Source organism: Heterodontus francisci, chromosome 13 (genome assembly GCF_036365525.1).
Source record: "Heterodontus francisci isolate sHetFra1 chromosome 13, sHetFra1.hap1, whole genome shotgun sequence".
Lineage (NCBI taxonomy): Eukaryota > Metazoa > Chordata > Chondrichthyes > Heterodontiformes > Heterodontidae > Heterodontus > Heterodontus francisci.
Window position 1 is genome coordinate 102,993,087 of NC_090383.1, and position 12,210 is coordinate 103,005,296.

General features: G+C 42.1%; 1 protein-coding gene across 1 annotated transcript in view; it reads right to left on the bottom strand.

Annotated features, from left to right (window-relative positions):
- ryr2a (ryanodine receptor 2a (cardiac)) overlaps positions 1-12,210 on the bottom strand; it is a 707,940-nt gene that overhangs the window by 362,295 nt on the left and 333,435 nt on the right. The window contains exons 17-18 of the mRNA XM_068045285.1: positions 5,106-5,224; positions 387-520 (exon numbers count right to left, since the gene is read on the bottom strand). Of these exons, the coding sequence (XP_067901386.1) occupies positions 387-520; positions 5,106-5,224 (253 nt within the window). The remainder of the gene's footprint in view (positions 1-386; positions 521-5,105; positions 5,225-12,210) is intronic.

Sequence of the window (12,210 nt, forward strand, 5' to 3'; positions counted from 1 at the left end):
TCAATGCCAGACCAAGATGAGGGCAATTGGTGGCTGTGCCTTCATTTGCTTGGGCCCTCAGCTCCAGAATTCCCTCCCTAAGACTTCCTGCCTCTCTCTCCTCCTTTAAGGCATTCCTTAAAACCTCTCTCTTTGACCAAGCTTTTGGTCAATTGTGCTAATATCTCATTTGGCTCAGGGTCATCTTTGGTTGATAATGCTCCTATGAAGTGCCTTGGTATATTTTACTACATTAAAGGTGCTTTTGAAATGCAAGTTTTTGTTGCTGAAGAAGAATGGAACCCCACGGTTAAAAAAAAGTATATCAATTTATTGCTTTGCTACATTCATGGCATTTAAAGGCACAGTATTTCTGAGCATATATCTGTGGAATGTTTCAATGTTACCTGCTGACATGGTTGATGAGCCGTGTTTGTAACAGTAGGTCTCTTCCTGGTAGCAGGTTGTCACAAATTAGATGCTGGTTAGATCGCACAGCAACTCCATGACACACACACAGAGAACATAATACGTCCAAAACCTTAGAAGGCAAGAAAATTAACTGTGTTTATTCTGCTCTTCTCCGTTTTGTCATTTACCACAAGGAGCAGATTTTCATAAAAGTTACGGTTCTGACAGGCCATCTCAGGGTAACTTTTGGAAACTTGTTTAAATAAAAGACACACCTTCAGAACTGCAAAAGCTTCAACTGCTGCACAATAGCACGAACTGAAACCTGTGGAAGCTCATGTTATTCTTCCACATCTGCACTTATTCAGGCAACTGGCTCATTTAAGCATCAACTCAGGATTGTTAAGAAAACTTCCAGGAGCGTTATCAATTAGATCCATCATAAGTGCACCGAAATTACAGAATTTATAAGAAATAAGTAAAAATGTATCAAAGCTTGAATTGAGTGTTTAATTTACTTAAAGATGAGTTGGTATCTTTGATCACATTGTGATCATCAAATTTCCTTTTATTTAAAACAGCAGTGCTGTTCTTTTGAAATGGGAATAACTACTCTGTCCTATTGTGAAAATTCCAATGTGCAATGCAGACAGGGAACATTTATGTATCTTCTTGGATATTGATCACTATTTATTACATAATTTTTCTGTTAATTATTATATTTTATATGTAATATATCAAGTGTTTGTTAAGTTTCTCTTGACACTTCTACGTCAAAGAGCTGAAGAAGTGTTGGGTTTGATATGAGAGGGGTTAAAACCAAGGGCTGAATTTTTAGGCCCCAATGAGGGCAAGCACGGAGACAGACAGGCATGTAATTTCACAGCGCCAGCCGGTATTCCGTTTTCCCGACACTATCCTGCTCCCAGGCCATTTTCCCAGAGGGAGGATGGTGAGCGGGTGTGGGAAGGCTACCTGCCTACAAGTGGCCTATTAAGTTTAAAGGCCTATTAAGACCTATTGTCAGGGGGCAAATGGAATTTTCCAGTCTGTCTCCAGGCCCTGGGATGCGTCAGGGAACAGCCCAGCTGTCTGGAGGCGGCCTCCTGGCGGCAGACTTGGGTGCCAGCGCTCCAGGTTCCCCTCCACAGCAGTGGCACGGCTGCTGAGGGAATTTTTTAATTCTAAAGTTAAAGACGTTGGAGAGAGGGAACCTCCATCTTGGGGCACCCTCTCTCTCACTTGCCCGTTAAGGCAGCCTACTGTTTCTTCAGTGCTGGAGGGCCTCTTGTTGGCCCTTCAGCTTCAAGAGCCCACCTGCCATCCTTAATTGGACAGCGAGCCCGCCCTCTGGGCATTAATTGGCCAATTCAGGGAAATTCACAGCCGGGTGACTGTTCCCCACATTGTGTGAGCTTCTGACCCCCATTTGACCCTGATGTTGCAGTCCTGAAGCCCGTGGGAAAATCCTGTCGCAAGAGTCTAAAATGGTGCAATGGTCTTTTGCAAAAGCTGATGTATGATCAAGATGAGAATCTCAGTAAAACCGTCTGCTTGAGGGCCAACATTTATGAGAGGTTGAAACAGGCTGAATTTGCATGCAGTTGTACAATATTGAATTGTTGAGATTAAAGAGATTCTCGAACTGAAACTAAAGTCACTCTAACAAAAAGGTAATGGTTCTATTATATGTTCTAAAAATTCTACAGTTAGTATTTGCCAATGACGGTGCTTCATTTTACTGGTTCTTGTAAATAAAGAAATTGGAGCTAAAAATCTACAGGGTCGACATCCCTTAAGTGGATGGAGGCACTGCAGGCCGAAGCTGCTGTCTCCACTGCAGTATGTGGTAGCAGAGGGATTTAACCCCATTTAAATATTCCTGGTGGGTGTCCTTGCCATTATACCCTCAGTGAATCTCTGCCAATGGTCGTTTGTTGTGGAAGGAAATAGTGATAGAGGCCTGACAACATGATATATCACATAAGCCCCAAGTCCAGCAGCCATCTGGTTGTAAAGTTGGTCTTGTAAAGGGGATTGATTCTTGGCTGGTGCCAGCCTGAGTCTTCTGAGCCCACCTTCCACCATAGGTCTTCTGTTTTTCAGTGTACCAGTTGCCTGGTAGATCCCACATCAGTGCCTAGCACACCTGAAGTCCCTTTTCCCCAGCCTCGTCCCCGCTGATGCTAATGCCCTTGTTTGGGGAAGATGGAAGCTCTGCCAGAAAGCCAATCTGGTGGCGTATACCACCCTTTCCAGGTCCAGAGCTAATTCTCCTGCCCTCTGCTGCACTTATAAAGGGCACTGGAAGGCCTGCAAAATTCAAGGCCATTCATTGCTTTAATCGGAAAATGTATGGTCTGTTTGATAATATAATATAATATACTGAATTTAGTTGTACAATGGGAGTCGACGATAAATCCAGACAAAGAAGAAAATTTATAACCTGCAATTTAAATCTACAAATCCTAGAGTTTAAACTTATCATAGAATTTTGTAGCACTTGACCACTTGACTCACTAAGTCTGTGCTAGTATTCTGAAAAAGCTGCCTCCTGTTGGGAGATTCTTTTTACTTGGGCTCTGGCCAAAATATTAGTATTCTGCTCTTTGTGGCACATGATAAACATTCTGATCACATTGGTCAGAGAACCCCAGTGAACAGAGGTTAAAGCACCAGCTCTGAATACTGGGCTGACATCAGCAGACGTACTTGTATCTGATGGGTGTGGGAGTCCCTCCCGCTATTGTGAAGGGCGAGTAGGGCTCTTTAGCCTTGGCTGCAGCCCTCTAGGCAAAAGTACACTGAAAATAAAAACCATAAGGAAGCCAACGGCAACCCATCTCAGCTGGTAAATGGCTCAAGAATCTTATGTGTGAGGCTTGACTTAGGACTTGATCTTGGGGCAGAAAACAACAGATGGACTTAATACATAATACAGTAATGAAACCATTTGTTCTGAATGTAATCGGAGAGTTTGTTGGCGGCTTTATTATATTTATGGCAAAGCAAAATTTAGAAATAAAAGCACAATATAACCAATACAAGATTTAATTGAATGGCCAGTTTATCATTTATATTCTGTTCTGTTTCATAAGAATTGGGAATTTTATTGAAATATCTGATCACGATAACAAATGGTGACTCATACATCAGAATACCAACACACAATGAGTAATGGAGGTTTAACTTCTCTACTCGATTCATCTTAATCATGTCACTTTTGGAAGACACCATGCAGAAGCCAAGTACTTCCTTTGGAAATTCGGGTGACGGGGTGTATGAGGGAGAAGAAAGATAGCAAAATTAACATCAATGAGCATGGGCTACTCTTGCAGGGATCCTAGCACAAAACAGAATGCCAGTGGGACAAAAACAGACACTGGGTGCAGGTGGTTCTTGGCTTGAAAAGGCTTAAAGAGGAAGTAATATTTGAATCTTCAATAATAAGTTTAAAACAAAATAAACATAAAATTCTTATAATAATTGTCATGCAGGCCCCCACCCGCCAAGAATTGCCACATGGACATTAAATTTCAAATTGTTGCTGGGAAGAAGAGAAAGGCCTGTTATAAGGGCTGCCAGACAGGCTGGGAAGACATTTTTGCATATTACCAGACAGTACTTGAAAGAACAAAGGGGCTATTCCCTGCTCCAATTTAACCCACAATGGACCTATGTGTGTAGTGGAGACATTCCAAGGTCTGCTAGGACAAGAAAACCCTCAAGGGCCAGGACTGCTTAGGTGAGCTGGTCACATGACAAACTGGCTGCTGAGGTTTTTTTGAACTTGTAACAGAGAATTTGAACTCAGAAAGCTGTCTGATCCTGGACTGAAAAAACCTTTCCTGGCTGGCTCACTGCAGCCTCTCCTGTCTGCTCCCATCTCTTTCTCATGGAACTCCAAGACCCACTAAAGATACATGAACCCCAAGAGAAAAACGTCTCCTACAGTGAACAAGTTTAAGAAGAATACTGGGCCCCAACGAAAAGCAGGATCAACCTCCAAAAGGACTCGACAGTGAGATCGACGAACCGTAACAACCTCTTCAAATATTGCCTCAAACCTTTCCACTTTATTTTTCATCTGCTCTTTTCTGTCTCTTCTCTGTCTCTATTTGCATGTGTCTATCACATATGCATGCTTGCGTGGGGCGCAGCATGTATCCGTAGGCATTAACGGAATTAGAGTTTTTAGTTTAAGTTTAATAAATTTCACTTTTCCTCTTTAAGTCAAAGAAAGCCTGTTTGTGCTTGTTTCTTTGCCTTATAATTGGAAAGCAGTGAACAAGGATTCACCAAGGGGGAGCTCAAAACACTGTGTTTCAAATTGAAGTCTGTTACAGTAAGACCAGGTGAAGGCTGAGAGGGAACCCTAGACCCCTTTCTCACTGGTCGTAACATAATAAAGGAGAAGCGAACTCTATGGCAACTAGCATAAATCGCTCCACCTCTTTATTTAAAAAAAAACACAGATAAGCAATTTCCATTTACCTAGAAATAAAACATTTAGAAAAGGCAAAATACTTGAGGGAAGATTTCCGCTGCTTACTATTTGTAGCAAAATTCTAAATGTATAAATAGATATAAATGTATTTGTATAAACATACTTACAATTTTAGAACAAATCTTTGCCACGTGTGGTCTTAGAAATTTAGCAACTTGCCCCTTCATGAAGTAAAATGATTATCAATACAAAAATAAATAAAACATACCTTATGATTTCTTCCATGTTTATCTAGCAAGGAAATTATAGACTTAATGTGCCCCTCTTTGATAATGTTCAGAGCTTCAGGACTTTCCACAAGAACACAATGCAAAACTTCAAGAATACCTATTGGTAAAAATGAAAATTAATTAGTTCAATGAATACACATGCTTCTTTTTACTTTATTTTGGGAAGGTTTTTTATTATTTGTACTCCTTCCCCTCTGCGTATCACACACCATCCTTGACCAAAAGGGTCCAACTAACCTGCTGAGTCGTCCGCCAACATCACTCTGCAACTAGCGCAGTTGTGCTAAAATGATAGACTGTGATTCTATCTCTCCACCTCTCACCTCCCGGCCTTGCCTTGGAGCTCACTGTAATGGGATGTATGAGATGAGTACTTCACTGGCAGCGACCTGACCTAATCCCATAAATATAGAATGATACAGCGCAGAAGGAGATTATTCAGCCCAGTGTCCCTGCACTGGCTGTTTGGCTGTTTTACTCTGTCAAATCCTCATGATTTTGAACACCTCTATCAAATTCCTTCTTAGCCTCTACACAACTGAAGTCCTTCACCTCTGGTACCCATTCCAGTAAACCTACCAGTTTGTTGATTCAGCCTCATAACTTAAATAACATAAATACAAAAAATGGCCAACTTTAGCTTGGTAAATGTTTTTTGCTTTGAGACATTTTGTGCAAGGATTAGCGCAATGTCAATTTGTCGCAGGGAACACGTGAACAGAAGAGTAATGCTGTTAAAATGTAAAATAATGTATGTATATGAGAATTATTGAATCAAATTATTGGCATGCACTTTAACATCAATTAAGAATATAAGTCAACCATAAGAAAAGCAAACTATAGAGATGTCATTGTTGCATTGGAAAGAGAGGCTGCCCTTGAGGGGGCAAGGACAGAATCCATTTGGCTAGAGTTGAAAAGCAAAAAGAGTATGATCACACTACTGGGGATATTCTATAGGCCTCCAAATAGTGAGAGAGAGAGATAGAGGAGCAAATCTGCAGGGAAGTCACAGAGAAGTGCAAGAACAATAGTGTGGTGTTATTGGGGGACTTTAATTACCAATTATCGACTGGGGTACTATTAGAGAAAAGGGTAAGGAGGGGGAGGAATTTCTGAAATGTGTACAGGAGAACTTCCTTGATCAGTATGTTCTCGGTCCAACTAGGAAGGAAGCATTGATGGATCTGGTGCTGGGAAATGAGGTGGGCCAAGTGGACCAGGTGTCTGTGGGGGAGCACTTGGGTAAGAGTAATCATCATATCATAAGGTTTAGATTAATAATGAAGAAGAACAAGGAACAATCTAAAGTAGAACTTCTAAATTGGAACAGGGCTCACTTCAACAGATGAGAAGGGATCTAGCCAGGGTAAAATGGAACCAAAGACTGACAGGAAATATGGTAATGGAACAATGGGTGATCTTTAAGGAGGAAATGTTTCAGGTACAGGCCAGGTACATTCCAACAAGGGAGAAAGGTAGGGGATCCAAAGCCAGGGCTCCTTGAATGACAAGGGAGATAGAGAATATGATGAAACAAAAAAAAGAGGATGTCTGATGCATGTCAGGTGAATTCTTCAAGTGAGAACCAGGCCAAATACAATAAGTTGCGAGGGGAAGTGAAGAGGAAAATCAGACTGGCAAAGAGAGAGTATGAGAATAGAATAGCAATTAACATAAAAGGGAAACCAAAAATCTTCAACTAGCATGTAAGTAGTAACCAGGTAGCAAGAGGTGGGTTGGGACTTATTAGGGACAAAGAAGGTGATATATGCTTAGAGGCAGAGGACAAGGTTAGAATACTTAATGAGTACTTTGTATCAGTGTTTACTAAGGAAGAGGATGCTGACAAAATATCATCGGAAGCGGAGATGATAGAGGTAATGTATGGGATGTACTGGAAAGGCTGGCTAAGCTTAGAGTGGATAGGTTACCTGGTCCGGATGGCTTGCATCCCAGGTCGCTCAAGGAAGTGGGGGTAGAGATAGCAGAAGGGCTTGCCACAATCTTCCAATCTTCCCTAGATATGGGGGAGGTGCCAGTAGATTGGAGCATGGCAAATGTGACACCCTTATTCAAAGAAGGGTGTAAAGACATTCCTAGTAACTACAGGCCAGTCAGTTTGACAGCAGTGGTGGGTAATGTTTTAGAAACAATAATTAGGGGAAAAAATCAATAGGCACTTGGAGAGGTTTGAGTTAATAAATGAGAACCAGCACAGATTTGTAAAAGGCAAATGGTGTTCGAATAATCTAATTGAAATTTTTGATGAAGTAGCAGAGAAGGTTGGTGAAGGGAATGCAATGGATGTTGTCTATATGGCTTTTAAGAAAGCATTTGACAAAGCAGCACATAAAAGGTTGGTTTACAAAACTGAGGCTCATGGAATAGGAGGGTCAATGTCAGCTTAGATAAAAAATTGGTTTAAGGACAGAAAACAGAGAATCATAGTAAATAATTGTTTTTCAAACTGGAGGATGGTAGACAGTCGTGTTCTCCAAAGATCAGTGCTGGGACCACTGCTTTTTTTGGTATATATAAATGACTTGGATAATGGAATAGACAGTAACATTTCAAAATTTACCAATGATACCAAACTTGGAGGTGTGGCAAAGAGTGAGAATGATACAAATCGACTGCAATAGGACATAGATAGGCTAGCAGAAATAGAAAGACAAGTGGCAGATGGTATTTAATATAGAGAAATGTGAGGTGATGCATTTCAGCCAAAGGGATGGGAGAGGAAATATATACTTAAGGAAAAAGCTCTAAAGTGTGCAGGGACAAAGGGACCTGCGGGTTCAAGTGCACAAATTCTTGAAGGTGGCAGGACATATTGAGAAAGTAGTTAGCAAAGCATATGGGATCTTGAACTTCATAAATCGCGGGATTGAGTACAAAACCAGGGAAGTTGTGCTGAACTTTTATAAAGCTTTGGTTAGGCCACAACTAGAGTATTGGCTCCAGTTCTGGTCACCACACTTTAGGAAGGAGGTGAGGGTCCTCGAGAGGGTACAGAGGAGATTTACCAGAATGGTTCCAGGGATGGAGGATTTTAGTTACAAAGTTAGGTTGGAGAAACTGGGGTTGTTCTCCCTGGAGCAAAGGAGATTAAGGGGAGATTTGATAGAGTTGTACAAGATTATGAAAGGTTTAGATAAGGTAGATAAAGAAAAGCTATTCCCATTACTGATGGTACAAGGACTAGGGAACACAGATTTAAGGTTTTGGGCAAGAGATGCAGGGTGAAATATGAGGAAGAACTTTTGACGCAGCAAGTGGAAATGATCTGGAACTTGCTGCCTATGAGGATGATGGAAGCAGAGATGATGAATGATTTCAAAAGGAAATTGCATGGTCACTTGAGGGAAATAAGCTTGCAGTACTACGGGGATACAGCAGGGGAATGGGACTGACTGGATTACTGTTCAGACTGCTGGTATGGACTTTCAGTACTGCAATGACTCTATGAGAATGGGGGAATATGTTTATGAAGCAAAGATTAGGACCTTACACATCAAATATGTTTTGAATCGGATTTCTCTTCACAGATTATTTTTGGCATATTACAGTCATTTTTATAATTTCTTTGAGGGATGAAACAGCATTTTCACTAGACTTGTTTTCATCAAAAGGTAAACTGGCATGCTCAAGAAAAAATGTGTTACACCACAGGGAATCAAATTGCTTTAGTCTGACGTGTCTGGAAAGCACTAAGCATTAGCCAACCAGAGAGAATAATAATGTGTGAGAAAGGGAGTAAAAAAATACACTTCATGCACAGAATAAAATAGGTAAATGCATTTCTCCATTTCAAGCTGCACAGTGATCTATTTTTGTTTCAAACATTTCTATTTAATGGCACCAATCCATTTTTTGTCAGATATGATGCTAATACACCCTCAATCCCTGATGAAACATTTATTATTTCATGCACACACCCTATTAGCTACAAAAAGCTAACTCAGTTTATATCTAATTGCTCGACTGTTTTTCAAGGTTAACCGTTCTAATCAGTTGAGCATTTTTTTTGTTAGATTTCCCTTGCACCGTCCCTAAACTGCAATTTTAAAGAAACAACAATTTCACTCCCATTTAAAGCACATTACTCCAGACCAGGACATTGTAGAGTTACTCAGACTCATTACAGTCCACCAATGCCAATCTATAGCAAGAGCAATACATAATTCAAACTTTAACTAATGAATTGATTATCTTAAATCGATTTGAAAAGTACAGAAACACCATTTTATTTTCATGTTAATTGGCTGGTTTAGCATCATTTCTGAGGGAAGAGAGGTGGAGAGGTTTACAGAAGGAATCCTCAGCAGCTGAAAGCAAGGCCACCAATGGTGGAGTGATTAAAACAGGGATTTGCAAGAGGCGAAAATTGGAGGAGTGCAGATTTATCAAAGGGTTAGAGGGATGGAGTATGTCACAGAATTATGGAGGGATGAGGCCATGGAGTGATTTGAAGAAAGAATGTGAATTTTAAAATCAAAGTGCTGCTCAACCTGGAGCCAATGCAAGTCAGTGAACACAGGGTCACAAAGTCAATATGAATGAAATATATGCATATAAGGTCATAAGCTTTCCCACCCCATCAGGTTTGAAGAGGTTCTGGGAGGCGGGGGCAAAGAGCCTGGAAATATGCTTGGAAACATGGCAACAACTTCCTCTCTGTGGACAACTGGCCCATTAGTATAAAATGTGCCTGCTAACATACAAATCAGATGACAGTGGAAACATGGTAACCAGTTGAAATGTTGGATGTAGGGGTCTCCAGTCTCCAGGCTCTGGCCCGCCGACGTCATCAGAGCATTCCAAGCTGTGCATGTACGCAAATGGTCTCCTGCTCTGGAAGATGCTGCGCATGCGCAGCCTACCGTCTCAGCCCTTGCCACGACTAATTGACGCATGCACGGGAAAATGATCCCTGCCACTCGCTCCCTCCAACTCAGCTACTCGCTCCTGCCCCAATGGCCGCTCTTCCTCCTTGGCAACTCACTCCAGGCCTCAACGCTTTCTCTCCCCACCCCTCCCCACCAGCCACATCCCCCCCCTCAGCCGCTCGCTCCCCGCTTCCCGTCCCGCACCCCGCTCTCCGGCCGCTCGCTCCCCACTTCTCCCCCGCCCCCCAGCCACTAGCTCTAGGCCGCGCCGCTTCCCTTCTCTCGACCACTTGCTCCTACGTCGCCCCGTCACCCCTCTCGGCCCACTTTGCTTCTTCGGGTGCTGCATGGAGAACGATCGAACATGGGAGCGAGTGGCCCAGAGGAGGGAAGTGGCACAGCCTAGAGCTAGCGATTGGATGGGTGGGGTGGTGTTGGGGGAAGCGGGAGCGAGTGGACAGAGAGCGGGGGGGGGAGGGGAGCAATGGCGAGGTGTGGAGCGACAAGCTGAGGGAGGGGGGGAACAAGCGAGGCTGTAGTGAGTGCTTAAGGGAAGGCAGCGGGGAGCCAGTAGTGAGAAAACAGGCATAGGAGGGACAGATAGAGAGAAACTCAATGGCAGGAGGGAGCGGAAGACTGTTGGTGATGGGATGGAGGCGGTGATGGGATGGAGGCGGCGATGGCAGCCATTGAGTGGATTTTCGGGTTCCATTTGATTTTCTGTAATAAATTGAGCAACGCCATCTTTACTCCTGGCAGCTGCCTGAACGTCACAGACACTGACTTTCCAGTGGAAGAGACTGCATTTGTGCATGTGCTAGTACTGTGCCACCTAGTGGTTGCGTTGCCAGCAAACGCAGCCTTCTGGAAAACCATCCTCATTTATACACCTCAGTTTGCCTACTTTAAAGTTACTTTTCATTAGCATTTTTGGATCCTTTTAAGAACAGCTTATTTATGCAAACAATCTTAGTTGTTTACTTTGAAGATACTTCCCACAAGCAAGACTTCACGATCCAACTGTTCTCGGATGCCTTGAAGAACAGTTTATTGACACCCACTCTATACTATGGTTAATTGATCCCTCTGCCTACATTTATTGCACTGGTCACTAAAGTTATATAGTAATCACTCATGGGTGATGTCATCCTAGTCATTTATCTCCTTGCACACGCATTTCTTGTAGATAATAATCTGACATTTTGAGCAGAACATAATCCATCCTTCCTTCTCATGGCACTTGAGTGTTAGCCTGTTTATCTTACAAAGCCTGATGCTCTATGATAAAAGGCAGTTCAATTATTAACCCTTAACTCTCCATCATATGCCATAATTACTTTTAGGACAATGACACGCACTGGTCTCAGGAGCAGTTCGGAGGCTGTTTTGAGCTTTCGCCACTGCAAGGCCCACTACAGTAAGCTTCCAGGCCCAGTTTGACATAACTCTTTACGAGACTGGGGCACCTGCCTCCATCATGCAAATGACCCCAGGATCTTAAAGCAGCCAGTGTCACGGTCTTTTTCATGGTAGACAGAAGTCCCACCTTACCAGAGATGCCCCTACCTCTTCTCCAAATGACTAGCTTAGGCCAAGACCTTATATTTGATTTTTTGTACTCTTGCAGATGACAAAGTGGGAAGTAATGCATCCCAGAGGATAAAGAAAATAGTTGTAAGCAAAGAAATAACCATAAAGAAATTGGTCTTTAAAAGAGGAATGGGGTAGAGCAGTAGGTTAGTACAGAATCCTTTTATTTTTGGCATTTCAGTTCAAAGCCAGCATGATGAATATGTTCTCTCTCAAAGATCCAATGAAAAATGAGTTAAAGTAGTCTGAGTCCAACTGCTATCAAATAAAAAGCAATGTAAAAGGTCTTTAGGTTATTTTAAGTATGTCTGTGCTTCGTAGGTTCTTCATGTCGTATGCACTGGACAATTCATACGCCAGCAGTTACAAACCACTGCTCATCACACAACACAGGGGGTATAACATTTAAAAGGCCAAATCCACCATAGTAAACTCTTGTATTCTATGTTACCTTGTTTAAGTGCATATATGAAGACAAAAGAAAAATTTGAAATGAAGAAATCATTGAATGCAAATATGGAAAATGTGTTACTTTTATCCTCAATATATAGAAAAAAATGCAAGCCTGCTCCAGTAGTCAATGTCAGGGATTATGTAGGGG